The sequence below is a fragment of the Hordeum vulgare genome, chromosome 1H, assembly GCF_904849725.1.
Source record: "Hordeum vulgare subsp. vulgare chromosome 1H, MorexV3_pseudomolecules_assembly, whole genome shotgun sequence".
In the NCBI taxonomy this organism is placed as follows: domain Eukaryota; kingdom Viridiplantae; phylum Streptophyta; class Magnoliopsida; order Poales; family Poaceae; genus Hordeum; species Hordeum vulgare.
Window position 1 is genome coordinate 319,414,187 of NC_058518.1, and position 20,584 is coordinate 319,434,770.

Genomic DNA, 20,584 nt, shown 5'->3' on the forward strand with positions numbered 1-20,584 from the left:
ACTTTTTGATAGCTTCTATGATGGCCATGGCCTCCTTATCATAAGTAGACAAAGCAGCAACTCTAGATCCAATAGACTTGCTCAGGTATGAAATGGGTCTCCCTTCCTGCATCAAAACAGCTCCCAGACCATAACCACTTGCATCAGCTTCCAACACAAAGGGCTTAGCAAAATCAGGTAATATCAGGACAGGAGAGTTAGTTAATTTGTCCTTGACCACCTCCATTGCTCTGTCTTGAGGAGCACTCCAATGAAATGCATCTTTCTTCAGACAGTCAAACAGGGGCCTGCAAATAATTCCATAATCTTTAATGAACCTTCTGTAATACCCACTCAAGCCCAAGAAATTTCTCAGTTCAGTAATGTTCTTAGGAGTAGGCCAATCCTTGATTGCTTTGATGTTTGATGGGTCAGTAGCAACTCCCTCTTGACTAATTATATGGCCCAAATATTCCACTTCAGTCTGACCAAAAGAACATTTTTCCCATCTAGCATACAGCTGATTCTTCTGCAAGATATCAAATACTTGGGTCAAATGATCCTTATGCTCATTCAAGGATTTGCTGAATACCAGTATATCATCAAAGAATGTGACCACAAACTTTAACATTCCAAAGAGAAAGTTCATCAATGCCTGGAAACTAGCTGGCCCATTTGTTAATCCAAAGGACATCACCAAGTATTCAAATAAGCCCATATGAGTGACAAATGCAGTTTTATGAATATCCTCTTCAGCCATCCTAATCTGATGGTAGCCATTTCTGAGATCAATCTTTGAAAAGAATTTAGCTCCCTTCAACTGGTCTAATAGGTCCTCAATTACTGGAATAGGATATTTGTTCTTGATAGTAATTGCATTCAACTTTCTATAATCTGTGCACAACCTCCATGACCCATCTTTCTTTTTAACCAACAGAACAGGTGAAGAAAAAGGACTTGTGCTTGGTCTGATGACTCCTGCTTTGAGCAGCTCCTTGATAATTCTTTCTAGAATTTCTTTTTGATGGTGTGGCATTCTGTAGGGCCTTTGGTTTACAACCTTAGCTCCTTCTATCAGAGGGATCCTATGATCACAAGGTCTTGTAGGAGGCAACTCTGTTGGTTCTTGAAACAATTGCTCATATCTATCCAATAATGACTGAAGCTCTTGAGGAAACTTCTTTTCTGCATTGCAAACTTCCATAGCAGAAGCAGTGAACAACACAAAGCCACATACAACATGTTCCATTTCCTTTTGATTTAAGTGACTAGCTTCTTCAGGCTGAGCACTGGGAATAGTTTCATCAGAAATGTAATAGCCCTTCCATTGCCCATTGATATTTTCATTTCCATCTTCAGAAAGTCCATGTATACAGGACTATACTTCTTCAGCCAATCCACTCCCAAAATCATATCATATCCTTTTAATTTTAGCACCCTGAAACTGTCCCTGAATTCTTGCCCCTGAATTTCGTAAGTACAATCTTGCACTATAAATGCACTCCAGAGTACTTCACCACTAGCTACAGCCACCTTGACTCTAGGAGTAGCTCTTGGTTTAACTAGCATTTTGGATGCCATTTCAGGAGAAACAAAAGTGGAAGTGCTACCACTGTCCACTAGTGCTGTTGCCAGAAGCTCACCTACCTTAACAGTAAGAATAAAGGTATTCTTCATAGCACCCATGCCCATCACTGCATGCATAGAAACTTGGAGTATAGTTTCTCCTGGCACCTGCTCTGTATTTTCCAGATCAGGGTCTGCAAAGTCAGTGACAAAAATGGTTTCAGGCCACTCTTCTTCCTGTGCTTGCAAAGCTTGGACTTGAGCTTTCTGGTTCATCTTGCATACTTGCCTATGACCTGGAACCCAAGGCTCTCTACATTTGTAACACACTTGATTCTGCTTAGCATGCTGAATTATAACATTCCTATTGTGATTGACAGTACTACCTTCACTCTTAGTTTGCTCAAACAACACTTGTGTCTTAGGTTGAGGAACATAAGCTTTAGTTTGTACCACTTGAGGTTGTGCTTTTTTCCATTCTCCTAGCATACCACATAGCAGTCTACATATCTTTGGGTTTAAAACATTCCACATGATTCTTGATGTAAGGACTTAAGCCAGCCACAAAACTAGTAACATAGTAGCTATCAGGAATCCCAGGGTTTTCCCTCCTCATCACATTCATCAATAATTCAAACTGTTCCACATACCCAGACAATGATGCAGTCTGATGAACAGCATGGAAAGAGCTTACAATATCACAAGATGATTCCACGGAAAATCTCTCTGAAAGATAAGAACAAAACTTATGCCAAGGCACATTACTAGGAGCATATCCAGTACCTCTCCACCACTGTACTGCACGGCCCTTCAGATATGACACTGCTAATTCAGTTCTATGTTCAATAGGTGTTCTTGCAGCAGCAAAGTACTGATCCAGATTCTGTATCCAAGCTTCAGGATCTGCACCCTCAAATTCCACAAGATTAAGCTTTGCAGGTTTTACTGTAAGTACAGGTCTTCTGCTGTCAGGCATAGCAAACTGCCTGTGTTTCTAGCCATCAGGCCATTACTCAATTGTACCCACTTCTGCTTGTTGCATAGGTAACAATTGCTGCTGTCCATTACTCTGAATATTGTCCATCTTGTTGCTAGAAAAAGTTGGATGCCTGTAAGGAGCCTTGACAGTACCATCTAAGTTCAACTCCTTTCCTGAATTATCCCTGAGCACACCAGTCCCAACCACTACAGCAGCTTCTTTTTCTAAGCCATGCACTGAAGGTGGAGTAAAATTGTGCAGCTGTTTGGGCCTACCCAGAGGAACCACAGGTGATTGCACCTCTTCAACTTTCTTTTGGACACTACCATGCTCTCAATGATCTCCCTGATCTTCTTCAGAACCATGATCTAACATCAACTTTCTGAAGTTATCCTGTATCTTATCAAAGTTGTTTTGCATAGTAACAAAGTTCTTGTTCACCATAGCACGAAATTCCTGAAATTCCTTCCTATCCTCCTCTCTACTACTTCTCAGTGTTTTCACATCTAACTCCAAAGAAGCTAGTTGCAAATCCCCTGTCAAGACTAACTCAATAGGTCCTGTCATCCTTAGAAGGACAGGGTGGGTGGTGGGAAAGATCAGGACTCACCTTGAGATGGATCCCGCCCTCCAGATCCAATGAGAAGCTCCGCTACCCTCTTCCTTCACCGAGAATCGGCTGGCTCTGGTACCAATTGTCAGGATCAGAGCACCTGACGAGATGATCCAAGTGATTCTGGTGCGCAATTCAGACAGAACTCGGTGATCGGAGGGATTGAATTGCTTGGAGAAAAGGGGAAAGTGCATGTGGCGCGCCGCCGGTGGCCTAGGGTTCTACCCAAATATTAATTACATGCCTCTTAGGGCTGGAAACCATGGCTTATATAGGCCAGCAAAGGAAAGGAAAGGAACTAGATTAAACAGCAGAAATAAATGAACTCCTGTCGAAATTGATACAGCAACGCGGGCAGCTCCAGTAGCCGTCAGATGCTGGATCAACGACGCAGGTCGACTCCCGCCTGAAGCGGTATCTTTCAACCACAGCCGTTGAATCACCCATCAACTCTTCACAGCCAAACCGGCAAGTAGAAACAGGGGTGGCTATCGACCGAGCCTGACAACGAGTCCCACGCCTCCACGTTCTTCTCCGTCGGCGCCGAGCACTGGGTCGGTCCGAGAGCATGCCGTGCTCGAGCGGATCGTCGGGCACTTCATCGACCGATCTGACAAGGATGGGCTGAGAAGAGCGGGGGAGTGTGAGACCTGAGAGGAAGAGAGAGATGTTGGGGAACGTCGCATGGGAAACAAAAAATTTCCTAAGCGCACGAAGACCTATCATGGTGATGTCCATCTACGAGAGGGGATGTGTGATCTACGTACCCTTGTAGACCGTACAACAAAGCGTTAGTGAACGCGGTTGATGTAGTGGAACGTCCTCACGTCCCTCGATCCGCCCCGCGAACTATCCCGCGATCAGTCCCACGATCTAGTGCCGAACGGACGACACCTCCGCGTTCAGCACACGTACAGCTCGACGATGATCTCGGCCTTCTTGATCCAGCAAGAGAGACGGAGAGGTAGAAGAGTTCTCCGGCAGTGTGACGGCGCTCCGGAGGTTGGTGATGATCTTGTCTCAGCAGGGCTCCGCCCGAGCTCCGCAGAAACGCGATCTAGAGGTAAAATCGTGGAGATATGTGGTCGGGCTGCCGTGGCAAAGTTGTCTCAAGTCAGCCCTAAAACCCCACTATATATAGGAGGAGGAGGGGGGAGCCTTGCCTTGGGGTCCAAGGACTCCCAAGGGGTCGGCCGAACCTAAGGGGGGAAGGTCTCCCCCCTCCCAAACCGAGTTGGACTTGGTTTGGTGTGTGGGAGTCCTTCCTTTCCTTCCCACCTCCCCTTTTTTTTCTCCTTGATTTTGTTCCCAATGCGCATAGGACCCTTTTGGGCTGTCCCACCAGCCCACTAAGGTCTGGTGCGCCACCCTCGAGGCCTATGGGCTTCCCCGGGGTGGGTTGCCCCCCCCCCCCCGGTGAACTCCTGGAACCCATTCGTCATTCCCGGTACATTCCCGGTAACTCCGAAAACCTTCTGGTAATCAAATGAGGTCATCCTATATATCAATCTTCGTTTCCGGACCATTTCGGAAACCCTCGTGACGTCCGTGATCTCATCCGGGACTCCGAACAACATTCGGTAACCAACCATATAACTCAAATACGCATAAAGCAACGTCGAACCTTAAGTGTGCAGACCCTGCGGGTTCGAGAACTATGTAGACATGACCCGAGAGACTCCTCGGTCAATATCCAATAGCGGGACCTGGATGCCCATATTGGATCCTACATATTCTACGAAGATCTTATCGTTTGAACCTCAGTGCCAAGGATTCATATAATCCCGTATGTCATTCCCTTTGTCCTTCGGTATGTTACTTGCCCGAGATTCGATCGTCAATATCCGCATACCTATTTCAATCTCGTTTAACGGCAAGTCTCTTTACTCGTTCCGTAATACAAGATCCCGCAACTTACACTAAGTCACATTGCTTGCAAGGCTTGTGTGTGATGTTGTATTACCGAGTGGGCCCCAAGATACCTCTCCGTCACACGGAGTGACAAATCCCAGTCTCGATCCATACTAACTTAACGAACACCTTTGGAGATACCTGTAGAGCATCTTTATAGTCACCCAGTTACGTTGCGACGTTTGATACACACAAAGTATTCCTCCGGTGTTAGTAAGTTATATAATATCATGGTCATCGGAATAAATACTTGACACGCAGAAAACAGTAGCAATAAAATGACACGATCAACATGCTACGTCTATTATTTTGGGTCTAGTCCATCACGTGATTCTCCTAATGACGTGATCCAGTTATCAAGCAACAACACTTTGTTCATAATCAGAAGACACTGACTATCGTTGATCAACTGGCTAGCCAACTAGAGGCTTGCTAGGGACAGTGTTTTGTCTATGTATCCACACATGTATATAAGTCTTCATTCAATACAATTATAGCATGGATAATAAACGATTATCTTGATACAGGAATTATAATAATAACTATATTTATTATTGCCTCTAGGGCATAATTCCAACAGTCTCCCACTTGCACTAGAGTCAATAATCTAGCCCTAACATCATCATGCGAATTACATTGTAATAAATCTAACACCCATACAGTTCTGGTGTTGATCATGCTTTGCCCGTGGAAGAGGTTTAGTCAGCGGGTCTGCTACATTCAGATCCGTGTGCACTTTGCATATATTTACGTCCTCCCCTTCGACGTAGTCGCGGATGAGGTTGAAGCGTCATTTGATGTGTCTGGACTTCTTGTGAAACCGTGGTTCCTTTGCTAGGGCAATGGCACCCGTGTTATCATAGAACAAGGTTATTGGATTCAGTGTGCTTGGCACCACTCCAAGATCCGTCATGAATTGCTTCATCCAGACACCCTCCTTAGCCGCCTCCGAGGCAGCCATGTACTCCGCTTCACATGTAGAATCTGCTACGACGCTCTGCTTGGAACTGCACCAGCTTACCGCACCCCCATTAAGAATAAATACGTATCCGGTTTGCGACTTAGAGTCGTCCGGATCTGTGTCAAAGCTTGCATCGACGTAACCTTTTACGGCGAGCTCTTCGTCACCTCCATACACGAGAAACATCTCCTTAGTCCTTTTCAGGTACTTCAGGATATTCTTGACCGCCGTCCAGTGATCCACTCTTGGATTACTCTGGAACCTACCTGCCATACTTATGGCTAGGCTAACGTCCGGTCTAGTGCACAGCATTGCATACATGATAGAACCTATGGCTGAAGCATAGGGGACGGAGCGCATGTGCTCTCTATCTTCATCAGTTGCTGGGCACCGAGTCTTACTCAATCTCGTACCTTGTAAAACTGGCAAGAACCCTTTCTTGGACGGTTCCATTTTGAACCTCTTCAAAACTTTATCAAGGTATGTGCTTTGTGAAAGTCCTATCAGGCGTTTTGATCTATCCCTGTAGATCTTAATGCCTAGAATGTAAGCAGCTTCTCCTAGGTCCTTCATAGAGAAACTTTTATTCAAGTAATCCTTTATGCTCTCCAAAAACTCCACGTTGTTTCCAATCAGCAATATGTCATCCACATATAATATTAGAAACGCCACAGAGCTCCCACTCACTTTCTTGTAAATACAGGATTCTCCAACCACTTGTATAAACCCAAATGCTTTGATCACCTCATCAAAGCGTTTGTTCCAACTCCGAGATGCTTGCACCAGTCCATAAATGGATCACTGGAGTTTGCACACTTTGTTAGCATTCTTAGGATCGACAAAACCTTCGGGTTGCATCATATACAACTCTTCCTTAAGGAAACCGTTAAGGAACGCCGTTTTGACATCCATCTGCCAGATTTCATTATCGAAAAATGCAGCTATTGCTAACATGATTCTGACGGACTTAAGCATCACTACGGGTGAGAATGTCTCATCGTAGTCAACTCCTTGAACTTGTGAAAAACCCTTTGCCACAAGTCGAGCTTTATAAACGGTCACATTGCCGTCAGCGTCCATCTTCCTCATAAAGATCCATTTGTTCTGAATAGCCTTGCGGCCCTCAGGCAGTACCTCCAAAGTCCACACTTTGTTCTCATACATGGATCCTATCTCGGACTTCATGGCTTCTAGCCATTTGTTGGAATCTGGGCCCACCATTGCTTCTTCGTAATTTGCAGGTTCATTGTTGTCTAACAACATGATTGATAAGACGGCATTACCGTACCACTCTGGAGCAGCACGTGGTCTCGTCGACCTGCGTGGTTCGACAGAAACTTGAACTGGAGTTTCATGATCATCATCATTAACTTCCTCCTCAACCGGCGTCGCAAGGACAGAGGTTTCCCCTTGCCCTGCGCCACCATCCAGAGGGATGAGAGGTTCGACAACCTCGTCAAGTTCTATCTTCCTCCCACTCAATTCTCTCGAGAGAAACTCCTTCTCGATAAAAGCTTCGTTTTTAGCAACAAACACTTTGCCCTCGGATTTGAGATAGAAGGTGTACCCAACTGTCTCTTTTGGGTAACCTATGAAGACGCACTTTTCCGCTTTGGGATCCAGCTTTTCAGGCTGAAGCTTTTTGACATAAGCATCACATCCCCAAACTTTAAGAAACGACAACTTTGGCCTTTTGCCATACCACAGTTCGTATGGTGTCGTCTCAACGGATTTTGATGGTGCCCTATTTAAAGTGAATGCAGCTGTTTCTAATGCATAACCCCAAAATGATAATGGCAAATCGGTAAGAGACATCATAGATCGCACCATCTCTAATAAAGTACGATTACGACGTTCGGACACACCATTACGCTGTGGTGTTCCAGGCGGTGTTAACTGTGAAACAATTCCACATTGTCTTAAGTGAGCACCAAACTAGAAACTCAGATATTCACCCCCACGATCAGACCGTAGGAACTTGATCTTCTTGTTACGATGATTTTCAACTTCACTCTGAAATTGCTTGAACTTTTCAAATGTTTCAGACTTGTGCTTCATTAAGTAGACATAACCATATCTACTCAAATCGTCAGTGAAGGTGAGAAAATAACGATATCCGCCGCGTGCCTCTACGCTCATCGGACCACATACATCGGTATGTATGATTTCCAACAAGTCACTTGCACGCTCCATTGTTCCGGAGAACGGAGTTTTAGTCATCTTGCCCATGAGGCATGGTTCGCACGTGTCAAGTGAATCAAAGTCAAGTGACTCCAAAAGTCCATCGGCATGGAGTTTCTTCATGCGCTTTACACCAATATGACCTAAGCGGCAGTGCCACAAAAATATGGCGCTATCATTGTTAACTCTAACTCTTTTGGTCTCAATGTTATGTATGTGTGTATCACTATCAAGATTCAATATGAACAATCCTCTCACATTGGGTGCATGACCATAAAAGATGTTACTCATAGAAATAGAACAACCATTATTCTCTGACTTAAAAGAGTAACCGTCTCGCAATAAACAAGATCCAGATATAATGTTCATGCTCAACGCAGGCACTAAATAACAATGATTTAAGTTCATAACTAATCCTGATGGTAACTGAAGTGAAACTGTGCCGACGGCGATTGCATCAACCTTGGAACCATTTCCTACGCGCATCGTCACTTCATCTTTCGCCAGCCTTCGTCTATTCCGCAGTTCTTGTTTCGAGTTGCAAATATGAGCAACAGAACCGGTATCAAATACCCAGGCACTACTACGAGAGCCGGTTAAGTACACATCAATAACATGTATATCAAATATACCTGATTTTTCTTTGGCCGCCTTCTTATCAGCCAGATACTTGGGGCAATTGCGCTTCCAGTGACCCATACCCTTGCAATAGTAACACTCCGTTTCAGGCTTAGGTCCAGCTTTGGGTTTCTTCGTCGGATTGGCAACAGGCTTGCCGCTCTTCTTCGAATTACCCTTCTTGCCTTTGCCATTTCTCTTGAAACTAGTGGTCTTATTCACCATCAACACTTGATGCTCTTTACGGAGTTCAGACTCTGCGACTTTCAGCATCGCAAACAACTCGCCAGGAGACTTGTTCATCCCTTGCATGTTGTAGTTCAACACAAAACCTTTATAGCTTGGCGGCAGTGATTGAAGGATTCTGTCAGTGATAGCTTCTTGCGGGAGTTCAATCCCCAGCTCAGCTAGACGGTTTGAGTACCCAGACATTTTGAGCACATGTTCACTGACAGACGAGTTCTCCTCCATCTTGCAAGCATAGAATTTATCGGAGGTCTCATACATCTCGATCCGGGCGTTCTTCTGAAAGATAAACTTCAACTCCTGGAACATATCAAATGCTCCATGACGCTCAAAGCGACGTTGAAGTCCCGGTTCTAAGCCATACAAGACTGCACATTGAACTATTGAGTAGTCCTCCTTACGTGCTAACCAAGCGTTCTTAACATCCTGATCAGCCGTAGCGGGTGGTTCATCTCCTAGCGCAGCATTAAGGACATAATCCTTCTTCCCAGCTTGTAAGATTAGCTTAAGGTTACGAGCCCAGTCTACAAAGTTGCTTCCATCATCTTTCAACTTAGCTTTCTCTAGGAACGTATTAAAATTCAGGATGACTGTCGCGTGAGCCATGATCTACAACACAAATATATTCAAAGTGGACTTAGACTATGTTCAAGATAATTAGAGTTTAACTTAATCAAATTATTCGCTAAACTCCCACTCAAAAAGTACATCTCTCTAGTCATTTGAGTGGTTCATGATCCACTTACACTAGCTCAAGTCCGATCATCACGTGAGTTGAGTATAGTTTCAGTGGTAAGCATCCCTATGCTAATCATATCATCTATATGATTCATGATCGACCTTTCGGTCTCATGTGTTCCGAGGCCATGTCTGCACATGCTAGGCTCGTCAAGCTTAACCCGAGTGTTCCGCGTGCGCAACTGTTTTGCACCCGTTGTATGTGAACGTTGAGTCTATCACACCCGATCATCACGTGGTGTCTCGAAATGACGAACTGTAGCAACGGTGCACAGTCGGGGAGAACACAATTTCGTCTTGAAATTTTAGTGAGAGATCACCTCATAATGCTACCGTCGTTCTAAGCAAAATAAGGTGCATAAAAGGATTAACATCACATGCAATTCATAAGTGACATGATATGGCCATCATCACGTGCTCCTTGATCTCCATCACCAAAGCACCGTCACGATCTTCTTGTCACCGGCGCCACACCATGATCTCCATAAACGTGTCGCCATCGGGGTTGTCGTGCTACTCATGCTATTACTACTAAAGCTACATCCTAGCAAAATAGTAAACGCATTTGCAAGCACAAACGTTAGTTATAAAGACACTATGGCTCCTGCCGGTTGCCGTACCATCGACGTGCAAGTCGATATTTTCTATTACAACATGATCATCTCATACATCCAATATATCACATCACATCGTTGGCCATATCACATCACAAGCATACCCTGCAAAAACAAGTTAGACGTCCTCTAATTTTGTTGTTGCATGTTTTACGTGGTGACCATGGGTATCTAGTAGGATCGCATCTTACTTACGCAAACACCACAACGGAGATATATGAGTTTCTATTTAACCTCATCCAAGGACCTCCTCGATCAAATATGATTCAACTAAAGTTGGAGAAACTGACACCCGCCAGTCATCTTTGAGCAACGGAGTTACTCGTAGCGATGAAACCAGTCTCTCGTAAGCGTACGAGTAATGTCGGTCCGAGCCGCTTCGATCCAACAATACCGCGGAATCAAGAAAAGACTAAGGAGGGCAGCAAAACGCACATCTCCGCCCACAAAAACTTTTGTGTTCTACTCGAGAAGACATCTACGCATGAACCTAGCTCATGATGCCACTGTTGGGGAACGTCGCATGGGAAACAAAAATTTTCCTACGCGCACGAAGACCTATCATGGTGATGTCCATCTACCAAAGGGGATGTGTGATCTACGTACCCTTGTAGACCGTACAGCAGAAGCGTTAGTGAACGTGGTTGATGTAGTGGAACGTCCTCACGTACCTCGATCCGCCCCGCGAACTATCCCGCGATCAGTCCCACGATCTAGTGCCGAACGGACGGCACCTCCGCGTTCAGCACACGTACAGCTCGACGATGATCTCGGCCTTCTTGATCCAGCAAGAGAGACGGAGAGGTAGAAGAGTTCTCCGGCAGCGTGACGGCGCTCCGGAGGTTGGTGATGATCTTGTCTCAGCAGGGCTCCGCCCGAGCTCCGCAGAAACGCGATCTAGAGGTAAAACCGTGGAGATATGTGGTCGGGCTGCCGTGGCAAAGTTGTCTCAAATCAGCCCTAAAACCCCACTATATATAGGAGGAGGAGGGGGAGCCTTGCCTTGGGGTCCAAGGACTCCCAAGGGGTCGGCCGAGCCAAGGGGGGAAGGTCTCCCCCCCCAAACCGAGTTGGACTTGGTTTGGTGGGTGGGAGTCCTTCCTTTCCTTCCCACCTCCCTTTTTTTTTCTTTCTCCTTGATTTTATTCCCAATGCGCATAGGCCCCTTTTGGGCTGTCCCACCAGCCCACTAAGGGCTGGTGCGCCACCCTCAAGGCCTATGGGCTTACCCGGGGTGGGTTGCCCCCCCCCCCCCGGTGAAGTCCCGGAACCCATTCGTCATTCCCGGTACATTCCCGGTAATTCCGAAAACCTTCCGGTAATCAAATGAGGTCATCCTATATATCAATCTTCGTTTCCGGACCATTCCGGAAACCCTCGTGACGTCCCTGCTCTCATCCGGGACTCCGAACAACATTCAGTAACCAACCATATAACTCAAATACGCATAAAGCAACGTCGAACCTTAAGTGTGCAGACCCTGCGGGTTCGAGAACTATGTAGACATGACCCGAGAGACTCCTTGGTCAATATCCAATAGCGGGACTTGGATGCCCATACTGGATCCTACATATTCTATGAAGATCTTATCGTTTGAACCTCAGTGCCAAGGATTCATATAATCCCGTATGTCATTCCCTTTGTCCTTCGGTATGTTACTTGCCCGAGATTCGATCGTCAGTATCCGCATACCTATTTCAATCTCGTTTAACGGCAAGTCTCTTTACTCGTTCCGTAATACAAGTTCCCGCAACTTACACTAAGTCACATTGCTTGCAAGGCTTGTGTGTGATGTTGTATTACCGAGTGGGCCCCGAGATACCTCTCCGTCACACGGAGTGACAAATCCCAGTCTCGATCCATACTAACTTAACGAACACCTTCGGAGATACCTGTAGAGTATCTTTATAGTCACCCAGTTACGTTGCGACATTTGATACACACAAAGTATTCCTCCGGTGTTAGTAAGTTATATGATCTCATGGTCATCGGAATAAATACTTGACACGTAGAAAACAGTAGCAATAAAATGACACGATCAACATGCTACGTCTATTATTTTGGGTCTAGTCCATCACGTGATTCTCCTAATGACGTGATCCAGTTATCAAGCAACAACACTTTGTTCATAATCAGAAGACACTGACTATCGTTGATCAACTGGCTAGCCAACTAGAGGCTTGCTAGGGACAGTGTTTTGTCTATGTATCCACACATGTATATAAGTCTTCATTCAATACAATTATAGCATGGATAATAAACGATTATCTTGAGACAGGAATTATAATAATAACTATATTTATTATTGCCTCTAGGGCATAATTCCAACAAGAGATACAGTTGTGATGAATGGGTAGTGGTGGGGAGACAGTGAAGGAAAAGAGGTGGGGAAGGTAGGTGACGAGGCAAGGAGAGTTTTTTTTTTCATAAGCAAAACGAGTCGAGGAGAACATCACTTGCCGGGTATTTCCAATTCTTTTGTTCTTTTATTTATAATATTTTTTAGTTGGTCTTCTTACTCCATTTGGTCAAATAATGATAATTATAGATATAGCGCCTTGTTGCAGAAAAACGTTTATAGATATGGTGTCAGTCTTTGTCTGATTTATTTTCTTTATTGATAGCCCATTTGGTCATTTTTTATATTTAATGTTGCATGTTATCAAAACCGGTTTAAAAAAATGTTGTCAAAATCTTTTTTCTCAGGCTTCCAGGTTTGGCGATCTTTAGGGTTAAAAAATGTTAAATCATGATCATTTAAAAAGTTCTATAAAATTATTATGATTTTTATTGATATTTGTTATTGAACATATAGAACTTTTGTAATCATGCATATCATCTTGTTGTCTCTATTGTTGCTTAGTACAGTATATTTATGTGATGAAGAATTTTATGTGCGCATTCACATCGATGTGCATGAAACACATTAAATGGCTCGGTAGAGAAAACTTGCCAAATAAGAAATAACATTCAAAATACTATGTGTTTTTAGATTATAATACGTGCATTGCACGTGCACGCTAACTAGTATGCCGTAACAAAAACGAGTTGCTTTCTTTCCCGACCCGTGCCTTATAAAACTTGCAGTAAACCCGCTCGCAAATAGCAAAATAAAGGAAAAAGTTCAAAAAAAACCTTGAACTGGTAGACGGTGACGAGATCGCACCCCGAAGTGGTAATCCCTGGAGTTTGCACTCTCAAGTCAGTAATCCCGGTCTAAAAATAACCTTGACAGCGTTTTAGGCTAAAATCGCTGACGTGGCAGTAGTCAACCGGGATTGACCTGAAATGTGGGCCACACAGGGGTAGTGATGACCCGTGCGAGCGCATCTGTTCGAACAGAATTGGGGGAAATTGGGAGGTAGGGTTCATCCGTGCGGCGGCGACGGCGCGCAGAGGACGGTGCGATGTCTTGGTCTTCGGGGGCATCTTCTGCTCCGGGATTCCGTCGAGCAAGTGGACGGAGGGGCGTGGAGTCGAGGTCGCCTGTGCCCTATAGGGAGAGCACAGTGGCTTACGAGCCGGAGAAGAAGTGTCGTTTCAATCCTCCCCGGAAGGCCCCTTGATGGATCTCGTGGAGCAGGCACAATCCTGGGAGGAGATACTATGCCTGCGTGGATGCCATGGTAAGTTTGTTTTTTGCTCGATTTTTCTGCTCATGTCTCCTTCTTCCTCTGCTCCTATCTGTTTCTGATTGCTGGGATTGATTTTGTTTGAATGAATAGCACGGTGGGTGTGGCTATGTTGAATGGCATGATCCGGAGCTGCCAAATTTTTTTAGTGATCTCATTGGAGATTTGAAGCATGAGGTTTGGAGGCTCAGGGGACTAGGTTCTGCTGCTCGAGGTGATGATGAATGTCCAGTGCTGGCGAATGCTGGACATGAAGAAGCAATATCCAATGCAATTGAGGCTCTGCAAGCTCAGTTGAAGGAGAAGGATGCAGAAATAGAAGCTCTCAAGGGAAAATATATGAATGTTGTGATGATTTGCATTGTGTTTGTGTTAGGTCTAGTTGTAGGTAAAATGGCAGTGTATGAACTAAATTAGGAACATGTATGCACTGGGTTATGTAAGGAATGACACTGTATTGAAGTACATTATCTATGTAAGGAATGACAGTTATTTAAAATCTATGAAGTGCATTATGCTATCAGTTTCAATAATATGAACTTGTCATTCAGATTGTCAGTCAGAACATAGCAGAACATATAGCAAATATCTGGCAGAACATATATCAAATATTTTGCAGAACATATAGCAAATATCTGGCAGAACATATATCAAATATTTTGCAGAACATATAGCAAATATCTGGCAGAACATATAGCAAATATATAGCAGATATCTGGCAGAACCCAGGTTTGCAAACATAGCATTACATACCACTGCTTCATCCAAAAGCTGTTGCACTACTAGGTTTGCAACATTCCATACCACTGCTTCATCAAAAAGTAATTGCCACTACCAGGTTTGCAAATAAAGATTACACATTGCCACTGGAATTGAAGTACTTAAAGCTAGGAATAGATGATGCAGGAACTCTCTTTCTCTTCTTTGTTGCAGCAGAAGTAGATGTTCCAGCATGTGCATCTGAAGAGGTGCTTCTGGGAGGCTTAAATGTACAAGATCCCCTTCCTCTAGGTGCAGCAGATGATCCCCTTCCTCTAGGTGCAGCGGATGATCCCCTCCCTCTAGGTGCAGCAGATGATCCCCTTCCAGAAGGTGCAATATGTGCTGGTGCACTAGATGACTGCCCAGGTACCTAATATATAGCACAACATAAAGTTAAACAGCAGGTTAAATTCAAACTACATTGCAGGACACATACTATGCAAATAAAATTACCTATGATGCCTTGTTCTTTTTGGTAGTCTTAAGAAGGTGAGCATTCTTCTTGTTGGCTCTCTCTGGGTTATTTTTGCAGCTTCCTTTATTGTGGCCAGCTGTGTGACATAGTGAGCAAGTAATTACAGTGCCATGCTTGCTCATTTTGTTAGTAGGCTTAGGTTTCTCATGCTCTTCTCTCTTCCTTGCATTTTTCTTTGGCCTACTTGGCATCCTCACATAACCTGGAGCTTCAGGCCTAGGATTGGGAGAAATGGGCCACATTTCCTCACCTTCCACAGGTTGAAGACAGTGGTCATATATGCTGTTGAAGGTATCAACTGAGTAGCATGGAGCAATGTAGTCTTCCAAATTCTTCTTGCTCTTGTAGATAGCACAGATTGCATGAGAGCAAGGTAGACCAGCTAATTGAGAGTACCCACAAGAGCAAGTCATATTTAAAAGACTGACTGTGTACTTCCTCTTTCTGCCAGTTAGTATTTGCACTTCATATGAATCTTTCCCACCCCACAACACCTCCATGAACTGTGTCCTTGCTATACTGGCCTTCAACTTGTTAAATATGCTTGGGCATATTTTTCCATGAAACTTTGCACCTTTCTCCCTTTGTTCTTGGATTCTAACAAATATTTTCTTTCTGATCTTCTCTTGCATTGAAATCAATGGATAAAACCTGGCATCAACAATTGCATGGTTAAATGATTCACATAGGTTATTGTCAACTGATTCACAGATGGAACCAACTTGAAAGAAAGCTCTTGCCCAATGTCCAGGCTCTGTTTTCATCATGTCCTGTGCACCCTCAGGAGTTTCTTGTGCAAGCTTTGCTTTGTAATAATTAAAATCTTGCTTATTGGATGCTTTGGCCACTTCCCAGAATTTTTTCTGCCATTCATGTGCCCTATACTTCTTCCTCCAGTTGGCATAGATATGTCTTGCACACATCCTGTGCTCTGCATTTGGCAGATAATCCCTCATGGCATTAATCAATCCTTTTTGCTGGTCATAGATGAAGACCCAGCCAGCTCCATTGTTGTTGATGTCTAGGTCTTTAATAAGCAAGCCAATGAACCACTTCCAACTCTCATTTGTTTCTTGTTCAACAACAGCCCAAGCCACTGGATACATCTGGTTATTGGCATCCCTAGCAATGGCACACAACAGTTCTCCCTTCACTGCTCCTTTGAAGAAACATCCATCTAAACCAATAACTTTTCTACACCCAGCTTTGAAGCCTAACTTCAAAGCATTGAAGCACACATAGAAGCTTTGGAAAACATTCCTATTCATGATTGTTGGATCCAAGCAAACTGCAATTGTGCTACCAGGATTACTTCTTAGCAACTCCAGCTGATAATCAAATACTCTTGTGTACTCTTCTTTCATGCCAGCCATTAACTTGTCCATGACAATTTTTTTTGCATGCTTGCACTTAGAAGGGGAAACATCTACAAACATGTCCTGTAAAACAGTTGCCTTCATGCTCTCAATCTTCCACATTGGGTTTGCTAAGATAAAATGCTCATATCTCTGAGCAATGACTTTAGCAGTGACCAGCTTATTTTCTCTGTTCTGTGCACAATGGTGCTCATCATTGTATGTAATTATCTGAAACCTGTTTGTTCTTGAGGTTTTGGCACCATAAATAAGCCAGGGGCAACCATCCCATCCACACTTGGCCCTTACCCTGTCAGCCTCTGATTTAACAAACTTAATGCTCCTTTTAGTTACAACGTCATATCTCTTGAGTGCTTTAACAAGCTGGTTCTTGCTTCTAAACACCATTGACAAACTGAAATGTGGAATCTCCGTGTCATTGATATACCTTGGAAACTTGCTCTTCCTCCTCACTTGTTGTCCATCTGAATCTTCATCATAAGAGTAATCCTCATGAGATGAATCATAGCCCCACTGTTTGTCATCTGCTTCTAATTGTTCTTCCATATTTGCAATGAGCTCCAATGGAACAACTTCTGTGGTATCTCTGCCAATCCAACTCTTGGTGTCTCTCATTTTCTTCTTGAATTTTCTAGCATGCCTTCTAAGCTCAACAACCTCTGAATTTTCACCACTGTCCTCACTGTGTGCCAGATACTCAGGGTCTGAATCTGAGTCACTATCTGAATCTGTAGGTTGTGCTTCACTTGGAGTTTCTGTACCATGTCCTGATGCATGAGCTGCAGGATTTAACACCTGAGAAAATGCAACCTGAGATCCATCTTGCACCTGCTCCTCTGCAACTTGGTGTGCTACAACTCTCCTTGCTCTGGCATCTACATGGATGTGCTTCACAGGACTAGAAATAGTTTGAGTTATCACACCACTATCATCTGGAACCAACACTTCCTGCACAAACTGCACATCATCATCATCAGAAAAGCCTGCTGGCTCAGCACTTATAACTATGGCAGGTTCATCAGCATCACTCAAATTGACCATCTCATCCATCTCAAAATCACTCCCACTGCTGCTATTCTCACTGTCTTCTTCCCCATGGTACTCAACAAAAATGCCAGCAACTCCTCCAACATCTGTGTACTCTCCCATCTGTAGACATGCTCTGTCATCATGCAGAAACATCAATCCATCTGCCATTGATTTCCCTGGCACCTGAAAATATAATTTCATCGACTCCTTCAACTGCATATGATCATTCAGAAAGCCCTTCACCTCCTGCAGTGACAACTTATCTCTCTCGATTTCTGACATCTCTTCATCCCCACCAACATACTGCAAATTGGGACCAGTGCCAACAAACTTGCCACCAATGTGGAATCGGACGTTCAAAATCTCTGTTGGATCCATGATTAAACTGAAAAAACAAAGACACATCACTACCCGCACCAAAATCGCAGCTTTTACCGCCAAATTACCCGCCCCAAAAACCCTAACCCCTAACCCTAGTGTTCTGCAGAAAACAGAAAGAAAGGTGCCCACAGGACGTGAACGACGGGGACATACCTTGGCCTGACGCTCGCTGTCGAGCGCCGCCCCGATCGTTGCCGCTGCCGTCGATCACCAGGTCATCGCCATTGTCGCCGCCAAAGCAGAGCAGAAGACAGGGAGACAGTCCTCGACAGGGAGACACTCCTCGGGCTGGGCGACCGTCGGTCTAAATAAGTCAATGGGCTGTTAAGCTGGGCCGGTCCACCCTATAAGCCTTCTCCTTCGGTCTGAAAAAAGGAAAAAAAAAAACGAAACCCGACCCTCACTTGCCACGCATGCAATCCCTGTTTGGGAACGCTGTCAAGGTTATTTTTAGACCGGGATTGCTGACTTGAGAGTGTAAACTTCAAGGATTACCACTTCAGGGTGCGATCTCGCCACCGTCTACCAGTTCAAGGTTTTTTTTGGACTTTTTCCCAAAATAAATAAGGGAATAGCAGCACACCCAATTGAAAAACAGAAGAGGAAAGGAGCTGTCTTTTTTCATTGCGATGGCCGGCGGTTGGTCCTCCCTCCCGGCCGATCTTCTCTATCAGATCTCGGCTCGCCTGATCTCCGATGCCGACCAGCTCCACGCCCACCTGGCATGCGCCCACTGGCGAGCCACTATTCCTCGTCCGGCCGCCTACCGCCCGTGGGTCGTCGCCGCCCGACAGGCCCCGGACGGACTGAGCCCAGTCGGCGAGCACTCCTTCCTGCTCCCTCGCGGCGTCCCGGGCGTCGACTTCCAGGCGATCCCACCCGGCCTCCCGTACTGCTGCGGCGCGCCTCGCGGCTGGCTCGCCCTCGCGGACGACGCCCGGTCCCCGACGCGGCTCGTGCTGTGGGAGCCCCACTCCGGCACCGAGATCCCGCTCCCGTGCCCGTGCCCAGTCATCCAGGTCTTCCTCTCCGGCGACCCGCTCGAGTCGTCGGACTGGACGGCCGTCGCGACCCGGCTCAGACGGCCCAGGGCGCATATTATCTTCTTCTGGCGGCCCGGGGACGCCTCCTGGAGCGGCCCGGCCACTGTCCCTTGCGCGAAGCTCTACAGCGTCGAATTCCATGCGGGGAACATATACTGCATAGACGGCATGTTTAACCTGTCCATCTACGATCTTCAACTCGGCACAAGGTCTCCTCCCATTGCTCGGTCATGTACCCTTGTCAGTGGTCAGAGTCGTGGGCTATCCGCAAGTCTCTCAGGGACTGCGTGCGTGCGGTGCACGTCGTGGCCTGCCGCGGCGAGCTCCTGCTAGTTCTGCTGTTCCACGGCCGCCACCCGTCGCTCATGGAAATCTACAGGCCGCCGTGGACGCTCGGATGCGCCTTCCAGATCGGTGAGAGGGTGACTGACCTCGGGGGCTACACGCTCTTCCTCGGCCGCGGCGATGCTTTTGCACTGTCTGCCAAGGAGTACCCTGCGATCAGGGGGAACTGCGTTTACTACCTGGTGCACAACCTCCCCAAGTACAGGAAGGATTGGGCAATGGTGTATGATCTGGGGACGGGTGATGTGGACGATGTACCTTACCCCGAGGTGCACAAGCAGGAGAATAGTTGCTGGCCATACTCTTGGTTTTGTCCTCGAAGGCCTTTCCTGAAGACGCAGGTTGCTTAAGCAATAAGCATGGACTTTGAAAATTAATCTTTTCCTTGTGAATTCCCTGTTGTAACTGTTTTAACCTAAGAACTTCGCGCCTCTTACATTGTACTCCCTCCGTTCCTAAGTTTAAAACCTTTTAGAGATTGCACTATGAACTACATACGGATGCACATAGACATATTTTAGAATATAGATTCACTCATTTTGTTTTGTATGTAGTCTTTTAGTGAAATTTCTAAAAGGTCTTATATTTTGAAACGGAGGGAGTATATAGAGAAACAAATTCGAATCACAGGGAGTATCAAATTTCTGTTGAAGACTGCATGATCTTTTTCTAATAGAAATAAGAAAACGTTTATAAATGACGCGCCGACTGAACGCTTCCGCCGGACGTCTTGGCACGCACCCTGCTTGCAAGTCCATGTGACCATTCGTCGGAGCCGTGAAATCGTTGCAACCGTTTTTCTTTTTGCTACTACGAGTTAAATGTTTTTGCTACATCCATCAAGCAAAAGCTACAACCTCGCGATGACAAAGATTTTGTTGCAATCATAATTGGTTTTTGCTAGCACCGACGAATTTTTTGGATGTATTTTTTTTATACATCCATCAAGGCATAGAGAAACGTTTATAAACAACGCACTGTCCGAACGCTTCCGCTGGACGTGCGGGCCCATGACGAAGATTTTTGCTACAACCTTACTTGTTTTTTGGTTACTATGGGTCAAGTGTTTTGCTATATCCATCAAGCAGAAGCTGCAACATCATGATGATGGCGATTTTGCTGCAACCGTAATTGG

At 45.2% G+C, this 20,584-nt stretch overlaps 1 protein-coding gene across 1 annotated transcript; it reads left to right on the plus strand.

Moving 5' to 3' along the window:
• The first annotated feature begins 18,469 nt into the window (after positions 1 to 18,469).
• LOC123410291 lies at positions 18,470 to 19,942 on the plus strand. Its single transcript, XM_045103210.1, has one exon. It carries the CDS (start codon positions 18,691 to 18,693, stop codon positions 19,435 to 19,437), a length of 747 nt encoding a protein of 248 aa, XP_044959145.1. The 5' UTR covers positions 18,470 to 18,690; the 3' UTR covers positions 19,438 to 19,942.
• The last annotated feature ends 642 nt before the right edge of the window (positions 19,943 to 20,584 follow it).